Below are 17,099 nucleotides of genomic sequence, written 5' to 3' on the forward strand. Positions count from 1 at the left end.
TGTAAAAAGCTGTTTTTTGATATAAATATGAACTTGATTGAACAGACATGCATGTATTGTATAACATAATGTCCTAGGTGTGTCATCTGATGAAGATCATCAAAGGTTAGTGCTGCATTTAGCTGTGATTTGGGTTTTTGTGACATTATATGCTAGCTTGAAAAATGGGTGGCTGATTATTTCTGGCTGGGTACTCTGCTGACATAATCTAATGTTTTGCTTTCGTTGTAAAGCCTTTTTGAAATCGGACAGTGTGGTTAGATTAACGAGAGTCTTGTCTTTAAATAGCTGTAAAATAGTCATATGTTTGAGAAATTGAAGTAATAGCATTTCAAACGTTTTGAAAATCGCGCCACAGGATTCAACTGGCTGTTACGTAGGTGGGACAATTTGGTGCCACCTAGCCCAGAGAGGATATGCTGTAATGGAAATAAGGCCCCCAAAATATTTTCCTCCCTCATCTTAAACATCACACACCTCTCACACATGCACACAGCTGTACAAACAGCTCTCCCTCTCCTTTTCCTCCCATCCAATCTTCTCCTCTCCCTTCCTCTCTCTCTTCCCGTGTCCATCTTTTAGATTATCTTTTTCACTTGCTCCCCAAATCCAACCCGCCTCCTCGCCCTCTCTTTCTCTAGGTGTTTTTCTCCCTCTCTCCCTCTCCCTCTCTGTATCTCAGTATCTTTCTGGCTGCAGGGCAGTAGTGAGAAGCAGTGCACACTGTCAGACTATACACAAACACACACACACCTGGGTAGAGCTGGTCCCTGTCTACACTCCACTGCTCTGCAGTATAATTAATATATTCATGGTTTTGAGGAGAGGTGTCAGGCTGCTCGACATGCATACACACACACACTCGCACGCACACACATACACACACGGGCAGACTGTGAACCTGGCATTTCTAAAACGCCAAACCATTTTTTTCCTTTTGACCGAAATGCCAGATGGTCAATCCGCCCCTGCACACACACAAACAAAATCACAAAGCAGGTGAACACTCGCGGACACCAATATACTTACATAACAAAACACAATCACTCATTCATGCATACACAAACACATGCTTAACCAGGACACACAACAGATCACACATGCATAGGTAGTCATGACGGCTATTGTTACCCCAGGAAATCTTAACTCTTTTTACATACAGCTGGGAGGAACTATTGGATATAAGAGCAATGTCAACTTACCAACATTATGACCAGGAATACGACTTTCCCAAAGCGGATCCTCTGTTTGGTCCACCACCCAGGACAATGGATCGGCTCCCAGCAAGCGACCCAAAACAACGGTGCTGCACAAGGGGCAGACGGAACGGTCTTCTGGTCAGGCTCCGTAGACGGGCATATTGCCTACCGCTCCCGAGTATACTACTCGCCAATGTCCAGTCTCTTGACAACAAGGTAGACGAAATCCGAGCAAGGGTTGCCTTCCAGAGAGACGTCAGAGATTGTAACATTCTCTGTTTCACGGAAACATGGCTCACTCGGGATACGTTATCAGAGTCGGTACAACCACCTGGTTTCTCCACGCATCGCGCCGACAGAAACAAACATCTCTCTGGTAAGAAGAAGGGCTGGGGGGTATGCCTTATGATTAACGAGTCGTGGTGTGATCATAACAACATACAGGAACTCAAGTCCTTTTGTTCACCTGACGTAAAATTCCTTACAATCAAATGCCAACTGCATTATCTACCATGAGAATTCTCTTTGATTATAATCACAGTCGTGTATATCCTCCCCAAGCAGACACCTCGACCGCCCTGAAAGAACTTCATTGGACTCTATGTAAACTGGAAACCACATTTCCTGAGGCTGCATTTATAACAAGGCTAATCTGAAAACAAGGCTCCCTAAATTTTATCAGCATATCGAATGCGCAAAATTCTGGATCATTGTTACTCTAACTTCCACAAAGCATACAAAGCCCTCCCTCGCCGTCCTTTCGGCAAATCTGACCACGGCTCCATTTTGTTGCTCCCAGCCTATAGACAGAAACTAAAACAGGAAGCTCCCGTGCTCAGATCTGTTCAACGCTGGTCCGGCCAATCTGATTCCACGCTTCAAGATTGCTTCGATCATGTGGACTGGGATATGTTCTGGATAGCGTCGAACAACAACATTGATGTATACGCTGATTCAGTGAGCGAGTTTATTAGCAAATGCATCGGTGATGTTGTACCCACGTCGACTATTAAAACCTTCCCCAACCAGAAAATGTGGATTGATGGCAGCATTCGCGTAAAACTGAAAGCGCGAAGCACTGCTTTTAATCAGGGCAAGGCGACCGGAAACATGACCGAATACAAACAGTGTAGCTATTCCCTCCGCAAGACAATCAAACAAGCTAAGCGTCAGTATAGAGACAAAGTAGAGACGCAATTCAACGGCTCAGACACGAGAGGTATGTGGCAGGGTCTACAGTCAATCAAACTACAAAAAGAAAACCAGCCCCGTCGTGGACCCCGATGTCTTGCTCACAGACAAACTAAACAACTTCTTTGCTCGCTTTGAGGACAATACAGTGCCACCGACACGGCCCACTACCAAAACCTGCGGGCTCTCCTTCACTGCAGCCAATGTGAGTAAAACATTTAAACGTGTTAACCCTTGCAAGGCTGCCGGCCCAGACGGCATCCCTAGCCGCGTCCTCAGAGCATGTGCAGACCAGCTGGCTGGTGTGTTTACGGACATATTCAATCAATCCCTATCCCAGTCTGCTGTTCCCACATGCTTCAAGAGGGCCACCATTGTTCCTGTTCCCAAGAAAGCTAAGGTTACTGAGCTAAATGACTCTCAACCCATAGCACTCACTTCCGTCATCATGAAGTGCTTTGAGAGAGTAGTCAAGGATCATATCACCTCCACCCTACCTGACACCCTAGACCCACTCCAATTTGCTTACCGCCCCAATAGGTCCACAGACGACGCAATCGCAATCACACTGCACACTGCCCTAACCCATCTGGACAAGAGGAATACCTATGTAAGAATGCTGTTCATCAATTACAGCTCAGCATTTAACACCATAGTACCCTCCAAACTCGTCATTAAGCTCAAGACCCTGGGTCTCGACCCCGCCCTGTGCAACTGGGTCCTCACCCCCAGGTGGTGAGGATAGGTAACAACATCTCCACCCCGCTGATCCTCAACACTGGGCCCCACAAGGGTGCGTTCTCAGCCCTCTCCTGTACTCCCTGTTCACCCATGACTGCGTGGACATACATGCCTCCAACTCAAAATCATCCAGTTTGCAGACGACACTACAGTGGTAGGCTTGATTACCAGCAACGACGAGACAGCCTACAGGGAGGAGGTGAGGGCCCTCGGAGTGTGGTGTCAGGAAATTAACCTCACACTCAACGTCAACAAAACAAAGGAGATGATCGTGGACTTCAGGAAACAGCAGAGGGAGCACCCCCCTCTCCACATCAACGGAGAAGGTGGACTGTTTTACGTTCCTTGGTGTACACATCCCAGACAAACTGAAATGGTCCACCCGCACAGACAGAGTGGTGAAGAAGGTGCAACAGCGCTTCTTCAATCTCAGGAGGCTGAAGAAATTTGGCTTGTCACCAAAAACACTCACAAACTTTTACAGATGCACAATCGAGAGCATCCTGTCGGGCTGTATCACCGCCTGGTACGGCAACTGCTCTGCCCACAACCGTAAGGCTCTCCAGAGGGTATTGAGGTCTGCACAACGCATCACCGGGTGCAAACTACCTGCCCTCCAGGACACCTACACCACCCGATGTCACAGGAAGGCCAAAAAGATCATCGAGGACAACAACCACCTGAGCCACTGCCTGTTCACCACGCTATCATCCAGAAGGCGAGGTCAGTACAGGTGCATCAAAGGCCATCAGACTGTTAAACAGCCATCACTAACATTGAGACTCAAATCTCTAGCCACTTTAACAATAAAACATTTGATGTAATAAATGTATCACTAGTCACTTTAAACAATGCCACTTTATATAATGTTTACATATCCTACATTACTCATCTCATATGTATATACTGTACTCTATACTGTTCGGCCATCGCTCATCCATATTCTTATTCATTCCTTTACACTGTAAAAGGTTGTTGTGAAAATGTTAGATTACTAGTTAGATGTTACTGCATGGTCGGAACTAGAAGCACAAGCATTTCGCTACACTCGCATTAACATCGGCTAACCATGTGTATGTGACCAATAACATTTGATTTGATTTGATTTGATTTGTAGTTAGAGATGAGAAGATACCATCTGGATGACTGGAAATTTGTCACCGGTAAGAATGACACTGGGACAATGCATCATTACTACGCTTGGGTAGTGCAAACCAGCCAACAAAATTAATACACACATAACTGTTCTGCTGGTAATTTAGCATGCCATCATGATTTGAAATCAGTACCGTATACAGGAACAACCAGTTCAATTTATTGATGTTGCTAGAGATTAATGTGACAGAAGAATAGAAACAAAATAGATGAATCGTTGTAAAGCACCAGTCTGTTGGAAGCTCTGACAGCCTATGAAATCAGCTAGATGTTGTAATGCGTCCTAGTACCAGTCTGTTGGTAGTTCTGCCAGCCTATGAAATCAGCTAGATGTTGTAATGCGTCCTGGTACCAGTCTGTTGGTAGTTCTGCCAGCCTATGAAATCAGCTAGATGTTGTAATGCGTCCTGGTGCCAGTCTGTTGGTAGTTCTGCCAGCCTATGAAATCAGCTAGATGTTGTAATGCGTCCTGGTGCCAGTCTGTTGGTAGTTCTGCCAGCCTATGAAATCAGCTAGATGTTGTAATGCGTCCTGGTGCCAGTCTGTTGGTAGTGTCTTCTGATCCCTCCTGTCTCAGCCTCCAGTATTTATGCTGCAGTAGTTTGTGTCGGGGGGCTAGGGTCAGTCTGTTACATCTGGAGTATTTCTCTTGTCTTATCCGGTGTCCTGTGTGAATTTAAATATGCTCTCTCTAATTCTCTCTTTCTCTCTTTCTTTCTTTCTCTCGGAGGACCTGAGCCGTAGGACCATGCCTCAGGACTACCTGGCATGATGACTCCTTGCTGTCCCCAGTCCACCTGGCCGTGCTGCTGCTCCAGTTTCAACTGTTCTGCCTGCGGCTATGGAACCCTGACCTGTTCACCGGACGTGCTTGTTGCACCCTCGACAACTACTATGATTATTATTATTTGACCATGCTGGTCATTTATGAACATTTTAACATCTCGACCATGTTCTGTTATAATATCCACCCGGCACAGCCAGAAGAGGACTGGCCACCCCTCATAGCCTGGTTCCTCTCTAGGTTTCTTCCTAGGTTTTTGGCCTTTCTAGGGAGTTTTTCCTAGGGAGTTTTTCCTAGCCACCGTGCTTCTTTCACATGCATTGCTTGCTGTTTGGGGTTTTAGGCTGGGTTTCTGTACAGCACTTTGAGATATCAGCTGATGTACGAAGGGCTATATAAATACATTTGATTTGAATTTGATTTGATTTGTTGGTAGCTCTGCCAGCCTATGAAACCAGTAGCTCCATAGAAGAATAACTTCAATCTGTTCTAATTATTAGCTTTGGTCAAACAGGGCGAAGATGATTTTCTTCATGCTGCAAACCGTTCTGCAGCCTTGCGAAGCACATGTGCATCTAGTATGGAAAATATGGGCTAGACATCTTGCTAAAACAACATACGGCAAAACGCATGTGCATCTGGTGGACATATGGCATTAGTTCGGTCTGTTTGGACTGGTGTGAACACTCTATCCACACTTGGGAGCACACTAAACAGTGCACCATGGTTTGCTCAAAAAGGGTGGTTTCGCATAACACACACACACACACATAAATGATTATACACAGAACACACTTCCTTGATCACATTCAAACACACCCATACAACACCTGCACACAAACAAAATTCACCTTCATACTCAAAGACTTGTATTTCAATTCATTCCATAATGCAGTTCACTGCAGGAGAGAATGCAGTCCGGACCAAACACAGGAAAAGAACCAGAGTCGCACAGTATTATTGGTTGTTTGACTGCGAACATTTGATGAACTGCTGCACACAGCATCATAACTTAATATCTCTGAAACATTATTTGAGTAGCAGCATCGCATTTATGAGCTCATCCGATGCAGATTAGGAGAGACGGGCAGTTCCAGGGATATAGGCTACTGAACATAGCCTATTCACATGACAGTTAGAGCAGATATTGCGCGGTTTCCTCATGCATGTTGGAAGACCAAAGCGAAAGTAATGTGAAGTTTGGGACACAAGTTATGCTTCTTGATAATCATAGATGATTTAATTAACATGAGCATTTTTGTCTAATAAACAAATTACTTGCATGGACGCGTAGTTTTGTTTAGGAGTTTTAGTTATTTTGACATTTGGTAATGTGAAAGCAATATGACCAAATAAAAACAATACAATGTAACTAATAATCAAACTCTGATTCAAACTACAGCTCAGAACTGTGTGAAAAGGAGAAGACGCTTCTCTAGGATGATCCCAACTTTAAGTGGTCACGACACATCCCAAGAATTGAGGCTGCAGGCTGAACACATTTCCTAAGCAATGATAATCTACAGTGCCAAGATGATAGATTAACTATTTAAAAACAATGAAACATGATCTGATCAGACACATTCTGAGGTTGCCACTCGTTACGTACTGTATGATGTCATTTCCTATGATAAAAAAATATAGGAGAATCCGTTTGGAACTGGGGAATGCACATCCTAAAAATATCTCTCCTCCTTCTATTACATAACTCAGCCCAATGTCCCTCACTTCATCTCCTCCCAGGAAAAAAGGGATGAAAAAAACGAAGAAAATATAAATTAAATGAGAGGCAACGTGATAGCCACTTGGGAAGTGAAGTGTTTGAGTGGTCGGAGAGTGCATGTCTGTCTGTCTGTCTGTCTGTCTGTCTGTCTGTCTGTCTGTCTGTCTGTCTGTCTGTCTGTCTGTCTGTCTGTCTGACTGTCTGACTGTCTGACTGTCTGTCTGTCTGTCTGTCTGTCTGTCTGTCTGTCTGTCTGTCTGTCTGTCTGTCTGTCTGTGCATGTGCATGTGTGTGGTGTGTGGGCTGCATTATTAAAAAGTATTTGGTCAATGAAGTCCTCTGTCCCCTTTCTTTTAGATGTGGGCTGTGTGGGCTGCCCTCTAATTGGTTATGCTCTCAGATCAGCTTTGAACTAACCGGCCCAGCCTACACTGAACCCAGACCAAACAAATGTGATTCTCCACTCTCTACCGTATACTAACCCAGTCCAATGGGATTCTAGGGAACTACATATGCAGTGGATATTTGTGCCTCCAGTATGCAGTATGTCCTGTGGTTGGGGTTCTGTTTGTGGAGAGAATGTACTTGTATGACATGAGCTTCATCTTACTCAGCCTGTGATGACGATGGAGTAAAAAAAAAAAATGCTTAAAAAGCCGGCATTTGCAGTCCCCCACCGCTACAATGACTAGGCAAGATTTCTTCGCTTCTCTACTTTCTTCTCCTTTACTCTTGTCTTATTTCTTTTAAATAATCTCCTCTCATCCCACCTCCTCTTCTTTCCTATCCTCTCCTCACTCTCCTTTCCTCCCCTCCCCTCTCCCTTTTTTCCTCTCCTCTCCTCTGCTCTCCTCTCCTCCCTACTCCTCAGCTCTCATCATCCCTTCTCCTCTCCACCTATTCTTTTCTCCAGCCCCTCTCACCAACCCACTGACTCAGCCACAACACCACTCCAACAGGACTTTCTCCTCATCTCCAATGATCTAGTGGGACTGGATCAGTCAAGGTGATGGCTGGGAGGGCTTTCTGCAACACATCAGCTCCTTTCTGATCAGCCGTGGTGAAGGAGAGGAGACAAGGAGATTATGGAGATGACAAAGGAGATGATGAAGGAGATGATGAAGGATATGAAGGGGGAGCGTTTGAGAGTTTCTCTAATCCTGAAGAGCAGTTAATTATAGTTTAACATTGGGTGAGGCTAAGCTGATCTTAGATCTGTGCCAACCAGAAACTTTGCTACTAGCCGGAGCGTTATTATCCGTGACTGACGTTCAGCCAAGCAGGCTTCTACTGACACTTTACTAATTTGTTTAACCCCAACTATACAGCGATCAGCAACATAAAGTAACCTCTTCAGTGTCACTTAGAGGTTTGATAAGTGGACTCGTCGGCTGTGGCTGTTTCAACAACATCCCAAGACGTGCGTGAGCATTTCAGCCACAGAATATCAAACCGTATCAAACAGGTATTTTCCAGTTTTGGTGAAAGAGGGAGTTTTGGGATAAATAAGGGTTTGATTTGGTTCGGTTTCACAGCCTGTTCTGTTCTCAAGTGTTCTAGAATGTTGTGACAGTTCTAGTGAGATCTCTGTCAGTTTGTTGACAAGAAAAATGGCCACCTTGTTTTAACTGGCCTGACACACTGAGGCTGAAGTGAGCTGTATTTAACGGAAAACACTGTTAGAGGAAACTCAGAGAGGGAGGGAGGGTACATGGAAATGAATGGCAAACGACGTGAGAGGTTGTATGTGTGGAAAGGAAGATATTTTGAGTCTCCCTCCTTCCCGTCCTCATCCTCACCCCATCCTCCCCTCAGCTCTGTGTCATATTGTCTGTTGAGTTCACTCTTGTTACTCAGGGAGGCAGGCAGGCTGCGTTCGAGAGCAGTAGCGGTGCGTGGCTAAAATCACTGGGGAAAACAAACCAGGGAAAAAAGCCATATTACAACCTATGAGTTGTGATAATTGCGTTGTTTGCTCTATAATTCGTTAGTTCATATGCCTTGCCACGGTGATATACAGTGACGTGAAATGTAAAAGGAATGTAAAATCTTATGCTTCACGGAGTCGTTGCAATATCAACAATATCAACATACAGCTGGCTGGCTATATGATGTACCGGCAGGATAGAGCAACGGAGTCTGGTAAGACAAGGGGCGGCGGTCTATGTATTTCTGTAAACAACAGCTGGTGCACGATATCTAAGGAAGTCTCGAGCTATTGCTCGCCTAAGGTAGAGTATCTCATGATAAGCTGAAGACCACACTACCTACTGAGAGAGTTTTCATCTGTATTCTTTGTAGCTGTTTACATATCACCACGGTCAGAGACTGGCACAAAGACAGAATTGAATGAGCTGTAGTCCGCCATAAGCAAACAAGAAAGCGTTCACCCTGAGGTGGCGCTCCTAGTAGCCGGGGACTTTAATGCAGGGAAACTTAAATCAGTCTTACCAAATTTCTATCAGCATGTTAAATGTGCAACCAGAGGAAAAATAACTCTGGACCACCTATACTCCACACACAGAGACAAATACAAAGCTCTCCCTCGCCCTCCATTTGGCAAATCTGACCATAATTCTATCCTCCTGATTCCTGCTTACAAGCAAAAATTAAAGCAGGAAGCACCGATGACTTGATGAATAAAAAAAGTGGTCAGAGGAAGCAGATGCTAAGATACAGGACTGTTTTGCATGCACAGACTGGAATATGTTCCGGAATTCCTACGATGGCATTGAGGAGTACACCACATCAGTCATTGGCTTCATCAATAAGTGCATTGATGACGTCATCCCCACAGTGACCATATGTACATACCCCAACCAGAAGCCATGGATTGTAGGCAGCATCCGCACTGAGCTAAAGGCTAGAGCTGCCGCTTTCAAGGAGCGGGACTCTAACCCGAAAGCTTATAAGAAATCCCGCTATGCCCTCCGATGAACGATCAAACAGGCTAAGCGTCAATATAAGATCGAATCGTACTACACCTGCTCTGACGCTCGTCGGATGTGGCAGGGCTTGCAAACCATTACAGACTACAAAGGGAAGCACAGACGAGAGCTGCCCAGTGACACGAGCCTACCAGACCAGCTAAACATCTATGCTCGCTTTGAGGCAAATAACACTGAAACATGCATGAGAGCACTAGCTGTTCCGGAAGACTGTGTGATCACGCTCTCTGCAGCCGATGTGAGTAAGACCTTTAACCTGTCTGGGATAGGGGGCAGTATTTTCACGGCCGGATAAAAAACGTACCCGATTTAAACTGGTTACTACTCTTGCCCAGAAATGAGAATATGCATATTATTAGTAGATTTGGATACAAAACACTCTAAAGTTTCTAAAACGGTTTGAATGGTGTCTGTGAGTATAACAGTACTCATATGGCAGGCAAAAACCTGAGAAGATTCCAAGCAGGAAGTGGCCTGTCTGACAATTTGTAGTCCTTCTGTTGCATCTCTATTGAAATAACAGTATCTGTGCTGTTACGTGACACTTTCTAAGGCTTCCATTGGCTCCCTAAAGCCTTCAGAAACCGGATTGACATGTCTCCTGTCTCTGGGCAGAAAACAGCAGCTTAGTTTGTCAGTGGACTGTCTGGTGACAGAGAGACTGGAGATGCGCATTCACGAGACCTCATCATTTTTTTCTTTCCCTCTTTGAATCAATACAACGTTGTCCGGTTGGAATATTATTGCTATTTTACGAGAAAAATAGCATAAAAAATTATTTTAAACAGCGTTTGACATGCTTCTAAGTACGGTAAAGGAACATTTTGAATTTTTTTGTCACGAAATGCGCTCGCGCGTTACCCTTTGGATAGTGACCTGAACGCATGAACAAAATGGAGGTATTTGGATATAACTATGGATTATTTGGAACCAAAACAACATTTGTTGTTGAACTAGAAGTCCTGGGAGTGCATTCTGACGAAGAACAGCAAAGGTAATCCAATTTTTCTAATAGTAATTCTGAGTTTAGTGAGCCCCGAAGTTGGCGGGTGTCTGAATAGCTAGCCTGTGATGGCTGAGCTATGTACTCAGAATATTGCAAAATGTGCTCTCGCTGAAAAGCTATTTTAAAATCTGACATAGCGATTGCATAAAGGAGTTCTGTATCTATAATTCTTAAAATAATTGTTATGTATTTTGTCAACATTTATGATGCTGCATTTAGCTGTGGTTTGGGTTTTCTGACATATATGTTAACCCAAGTTTGCCAAAAAAAAACACCTGGAACCTGCATGATCATCAAGAATCTTGGAAGAATGTTCTATGGACAGATGGGTCAAAAGTATAACCTTTTGGACAACATGGGCCCCATTATGTCTGGGAAAAACCAAACACTGCATTCCACAGTAAGAACCTTATACCAACGGTCAAGCATGGTAGTGGTAGTGTGATGGTTTTGGGATGCTTTGCTGCCTCAGAACCTGGACGACTTGCCTTAATAGAAGGAACCATGAATTCTGCTCTGTATCAGAGAATTCTACAAAGGAATGTCAGGCCATTCATATGTGAGCTGAAGCTGAAGCACAGCTGGGTCATGCAGCAAGATAATGATCCAAAACACACCATCAAGTCTACATGAAAATGGCTAAAAATAAACACATTTCTTATCAAGGGAGGCCAATGCTTGTTGGCTTCCCTTGCATTCAATGCAACGGGCGGCAACAATATCATACTCTTTTTGACCAGAAAGCATCAGATAGATGGGCTACACGTACAGAGACAGAGGGGTGCTGTTTGCTCGCTCGGATGCTTTCTCCTTGTAACGGTTGTCGTCGGGAATAGAGGACCAAAATGCAGCAGGAATGTGGATGCTCATCTTGTATTTATTTTAAATCAAGAGAACACCAAAATAACAAAAGACGAACGCACGAACAACAAAACAGTCTTGTCATGCTCACACATGCAAAACAAGAAACAATCTCCCACAAACACTTAACCAAACACATACCCATATATAGGACTCTCAATCAGAGGCAACTAGAAAACACCTGCCTCCAATTGAGAGTCCAACCCCAATAAACTAGACAAAGAAATACAAAAGACTAGAGACCACATAGAAATACAAACCTAGAACATAACCCCAAAAACCCAGAAATGATAAATCAAACACCCTACTACATAAAACACCACCCCGAACCACATTAACAAAATACCCTCTGCCACGTCCTGACCAAACTACAATAACAAATAACCCTTATACTGGTCAGGACGTGACACTCCTGTGTGATACATTCAGCCTCTTGTGAATAGAAGGACAGTTATGAAACACAGAGAGACAAAATAAATTATTTAATGTTTTTTTTCTGGGACATTTTTGGTTGAAGCCTGGCTTCCCTTGGCATCCATGAATACACGTCACTATTGGAGAGCCACGCTCGCTAAATGTCAAACACTCAGCAGGAACACATTCAGACCGTAAAGACACTGCCGGCCACCTATCCGTCGCATTAGCAGTGGCACAGCTGATTGGTTCTGACGGTTAACCCCTTCCCCTATTAGACTGATGGATCATGAAAAGAACACCGTGATTTGCTCTGATGGGTAAGCCCTGTGTCTGTGATTGGAGGAGACAGTTGATCTCTCCCACTTGAGGTGAGGTGATTTTCCACTACAATAACTTGCTATTTGACTTCAAACGTACTGAGTCAAAATATAGTAATAGCAAAAACAACTGATCTGAAATGTTTTCAAATAATTGTATGAATTGCATAATTATTATAAGATTCAGTGTGTGTGAGTGTGTTGCTACATGTAGATGTTGTGCATGCAGGTCTGTGTGTATGTATCTGTGTGTGTGCGTGTGTGTGTGTGTGTGCGTGCGTGCGTACGTGTGTGTGTGAGTGTATGTGTGTGTAGTTGTTGGGTTGGAAAGAAGGAGAGGGGGAGAAGGATGGAGGGAGGATGAAAGAGGGACATCAGGTGTAAAGGTATCACCTTTACCCTGGGGCGGGACAAGACTAACAGACACCTCTACACACATCTACCATATGATACTTCTTCAGTTTATGTACAGAAGAACCACTGCCAGTGAATAGGCAGGGGCACGTAACACGCTACTAAACACGCTACTGAACTGTCTGCTGTTGTCATCTGCAGTATGCTGCAGTAAAAGCAGAAATTGGAAAAGACATAATCAGAGTGCGATCGAGAGAAAGGGAGCCAGGGAGTGAGAGAGAGATAAAGAGAGAGGGAGAAAGAGAGAGAGCGAATGCGGGGCGAGAGAGAGAAACCTACACGGTTCTAGGTTTCTTACCTCTCTCTGTTGAACTTGAGTGAGTGGAGGATGGCGGGCCTCCTCTGCCTCAGGTTCCAGAGGTGCACGCTGTCGTCTGCCAGAGCACTCACCAGCGCACCCTGTGGCAGGGATGAAGAAGACAGCATTTACACACAGCTAATCAGTAGTACAGAATGCACAAACAAGCTTGCAATGGTGTTCTCAATCCTCTGGTGAGAGAGGCTGAATTTCAAGCAGAACGTGAGAGAGCTCCTAGAAGGTGTAATACAGCTGCTGTGTCACAAAGACACACACACACACACACACACACACACACACACACACACACACACACACACACACACACACACACACACACACTACAGGAGTGTTTGAGACGTTTTGGAGTCGGGGGAGAGGAAAGGAAATAGAGAGGGGTTTGGACTTTGGAAGGTTGAGAGCGAGAGAGAGAGACAGTAGAGGAGGTGTGGTGGTGGGTGTAGTATGTATTTCTCTCCACATCACTCACCTCATTGATGAGAAACTGTAGCGAGATGACGGCTGCCCCACTCTCATGTTGACAGTAGCACTCCACACCTGGACGACCAAACCTGATAGGCTCTCCGTCAAGGAATCAACCAATGGAAAAGAAGGTGGAAAGGGTAATAAAGGAGATAGAACCACACAATATTCACAGATGAATATATTCTTTATCTTTCATTATTCACTTGATAGGGACAGACATAGGTCAACAAAGTCATGTCAAGGTGACAGACATCCTGCTTACCAGCCAACGCTAACCTGCAGTGAACAACATGGAAATTCTTTGGATCCCATAGGTTCCAGTCCTTAGATGGGCTTGAAACAGAACAGCCTGCGTCTTGCTCGGATTTTCTGTCATGACTGAGCAATGGACAGATGAGAGCAATTCGACTGTTCACCCACAGTAAACACCAAAGTACGGTTGTCTATCTACCTTGAAGATATAGCTTGGCATTTCCTATCTAATACACCACAGTATGTCTACCCTTGCAAGTTGTTTCTGGAGAGATATGATGTGTACATGGAGAAAATAAATATTCAAATAAATGACAAAGGAAGATTATCTGGAGCTGCAGAGAAACAAACAACACAACAGAATGACATCTCCCTCCGACCCAGACAGAGACAGAGACAGAGACAGAGACAGAGAGGGAGATGGAGAGAGAGGGGAAAATGAAGAATGGGGGAGAAGGAAGTGGGAGAGAGTGCACGCATGTGTGGGTGCAAGAAAGGGAGCGATGGATGGATGGATGGATGGATGGATGGATGGATGGATGGATGGATGGATGGATGGATGGATGGATGGAGGAGGAGGAGGAGAGAGATATCCAGACATACAGTATAATAAATGAGCTGGGGGAGCAGGAGGAGAGAGAGAGAGAGAGAGAGAGAAGGAGAGAGAGAGAGAGAAAGATAAGGGGAAAGATTGAAAATAAAGTGCTTCCTCTGATGAAGGCCTGTATGAGTGAGCTCACTGATGATGCTTATTTATCCTACCAATAATTCCTGTGCAGACAGAGTGGAAGAGAGGAGTTAGGCGTAACACATGACAACCAGAAAGGAGAAAAACAAGCAAGTAGAGCATCCAGCTAATATCTCCAGCTAAAATAGCCCACTAAAATCTCTTGCATCACAGGCTGCTATGGGCAGGAATATAATTGTATAAACTGATAAGGGCAACACTAAACCACACCCTTACCTGCAGCAGAACAGAACATATGACCACACGCTTACACACGTCATCACATACACACACACACATCACTCATCCGGTTCACTAATACAAACACTGTACATCACACACACACATACACACACACACATATCACTCATCCGGTTCACTAATACAAACACTGTACATCACACATACACATACACAAAACACAGACAACTATCTCCACCCTCCTTGCTCTCTCACACACGTCCCAAAAAAATGAGAGTGAGAGGGACAGAAAAGGGGGAGAGACAGAAACAGAGACCCCTGCAGGGTAGAATCAGTAGAATGATCTGGATGCTTTAGTCCAGGATGAGAACAGTAGAATGATCTGGATGCTTTAGTCCAGGATGAGTACAGTAGAATGATCTCGATGCTTTAGTCCAGGATGAGAACAATAGAATGATCTGGATGCTTTAGTCCAGGATGAGAACAGTAGAATGATCTGGATGCTTTAGTCCAGGATGAGGACAGTAGAATGATCTGGGTGCTTTAGTCCAGGATGAGAACAGTAGAATGATCTGGATGTTTTAGTCCAGGATAAGAACAGTAGAATGATCTGGATGTTTTAGTCCAGGATGAGAACAGTAGAATGATCTGGATGCTTTAGTCCAGGATGAGAACAGTAGAATGATCTGGATGCTTTAGTCCAGGATGAGAACAGTAGAATGATCTGGATGCTTTAGTCCAGGATGAGAACAGTAGAATGATCTGGATGCTTTAGTCCAGGATGAGAACAGTAGAATGATCTGGGTGCTTTAGTCCAGGATGAGAACAGTATAATGATCTGGATGCTTTAGTCCAGGATGAGAACAGTAGAATGATCTGGATGCTTTAGTCCAGGATGAGAACAGTAGAATGATCTGGATGCTTTAGTCCAGGATGAGAACAGTAGAATGATCTGGATGCTTTAGTCCAGGATAAGAACAGCAGAATGATCTGGGTGCTTTAGTCCAGGATGAGAACAGTAGAATGATCTGGATGCTTTAGTCCAGGATAAGAAGAGCAGAATGATCTGGGTGCTTTAGTCCAGGATGAGAACAGTAGAATGATCTGGATGCTTTAGTCCAGGATAAGAAGAGCAGAATGATCTGGGTGCTTTAGTCCAGGATGAGAACAGTAGAATGATCTGGATGCTTTAGTCCAGGATAAGAAGAGCAGAATGATCTGGGTGCTTTAGTCCAGGATGAGAACAGTAGAATGATATGGATGCTTTAGTCCAGGATAAGAAGAGCAGAATGATCTGGGTGCTTTAGTCCAGGATGAGAACAGTAGAATGATCTGGGTGCTTTAGTCCAGGATGAGAACAGTAGAATGATCTGGATGCTTTAGTCCAGGATAAGAAGAGCAGAATGATCTGGATGCTTTAGTCCAGGATAAGAAGAGCAGAATGATCTGGGTGCTTTAGTCCAGGATGAGAACAGTAGAATGATCTGGATGCTTTAGTCCAGGATAAGAACAGTAGAATGATCTGGATGTTTTAGTCCAGGATAAGAACAGTAGAATGATCTGGATGCTTTAGTCCAGGATGAGAACAGTAGAATGATCTGGATGCTTTAGTCCAGGATAAGAAGAGCAGAATGATCTGGATGCTTTAGTCCAGGATAAGAAGAGCAGAATGATCTGGATGCTTTAGTCCATGATAAGAAGAGCAGAATGATCTGGGTGCTTTAGTCCAGGATGAGAACAGTAGAATGATCTGGGTGCTTTAGTCCAGGATGAGAAGAGCAGAATGATCTGGGTGCTTTAGTCCAGGATAAGAAGAGCAGAATGATCTGGGTGCTTTAGTCCAGGATGAGAACTATAAGTTATTTAATTGAAAACAAATTCCCCGGGTTGCTTGCAACCAAATATTTCGGCCCTGAAAAAAGGGCAGGATTTAATTTGAAAAAGTTTGGAAGCGCCAAGACTCTTCCTAGAGCTGGCTGCCCGGCCAAACTGAGCAATCGGGGGAGAAGGGCCTTGGTCAGGGAGGTGAACAACAACCAGATTGTCATTCTGACAGAGCTCCAGAGTTCCTCTGTGGAGATTGGAGAACCTTCTAAAAGGACAACCATCTCTGCAACACTCCACCAATCAGGCCTTTATTGTAGAGTGGCCAGACGGGAGCTGGTCCTCAGTAAAAAGCACACGACAGCCAACTTGGAGTTTGCCGAAAGGCACCTAAAGGACTTTCAGACCATGAGAAAGAAGATCCTCTGGTCTAATGAAACCAAAATTGAACTCTTTGTCTGAATGCCAAGCGTCACATCTGGAGGAAACCTGACATCATCTCTATGGTGAAGAATGGTGGTGGTATCATCATGCGGTGGGGATGTTTTTCAGCGG

The 17,099-nt window shown here is 44.4% G+C and overlaps 1 protein-coding gene across 9 annotated transcripts in view; it reads right to left on the reverse strand.

Moving 5' to 3' along the window:
* The window catches only part of LOC115178743 (syntaxin-binding protein 5), a 144,817-nt gene that overhangs the window by 66,402 nt on the left and 61,316 nt on the right, over positions 1–17,099 (reverse strand). For 7 of the 9 annotated variants that reach the window (XM_029740420.1, XM_029740304.1, XM_029740140.1 and 4 more), the window contains exons 3-4: positions 13,545–13,626; positions 13,055–13,155 (exon numbers count right to left, since the gene is read on the reverse strand). In XM_029740420.1, the coding sequence (XP_029596280.1) occupies positions 13,055–13,155; positions 13,545–13,626 (183 nt within the window). Of the gene's footprint in view, positions 1–13,054; positions 13,156–13,544; positions 13,919–17,099 lie in introns of all 9 variants that reach the window. The other 2 variants (XM_029740513.1, XM_029740594.1) reach the window with 1 other exon arrangement.

Source organism: Salmo trutta, chromosome 1 (genome assembly GCF_901001165.1).
Source record: "Salmo trutta chromosome 1, fSalTru1.1, whole genome shotgun sequence".
In the NCBI taxonomy this organism is placed as follows: Eukaryota; Metazoa; Chordata; class Actinopteri; order Salmoniformes; family Salmonidae; genus Salmo; species Salmo trutta.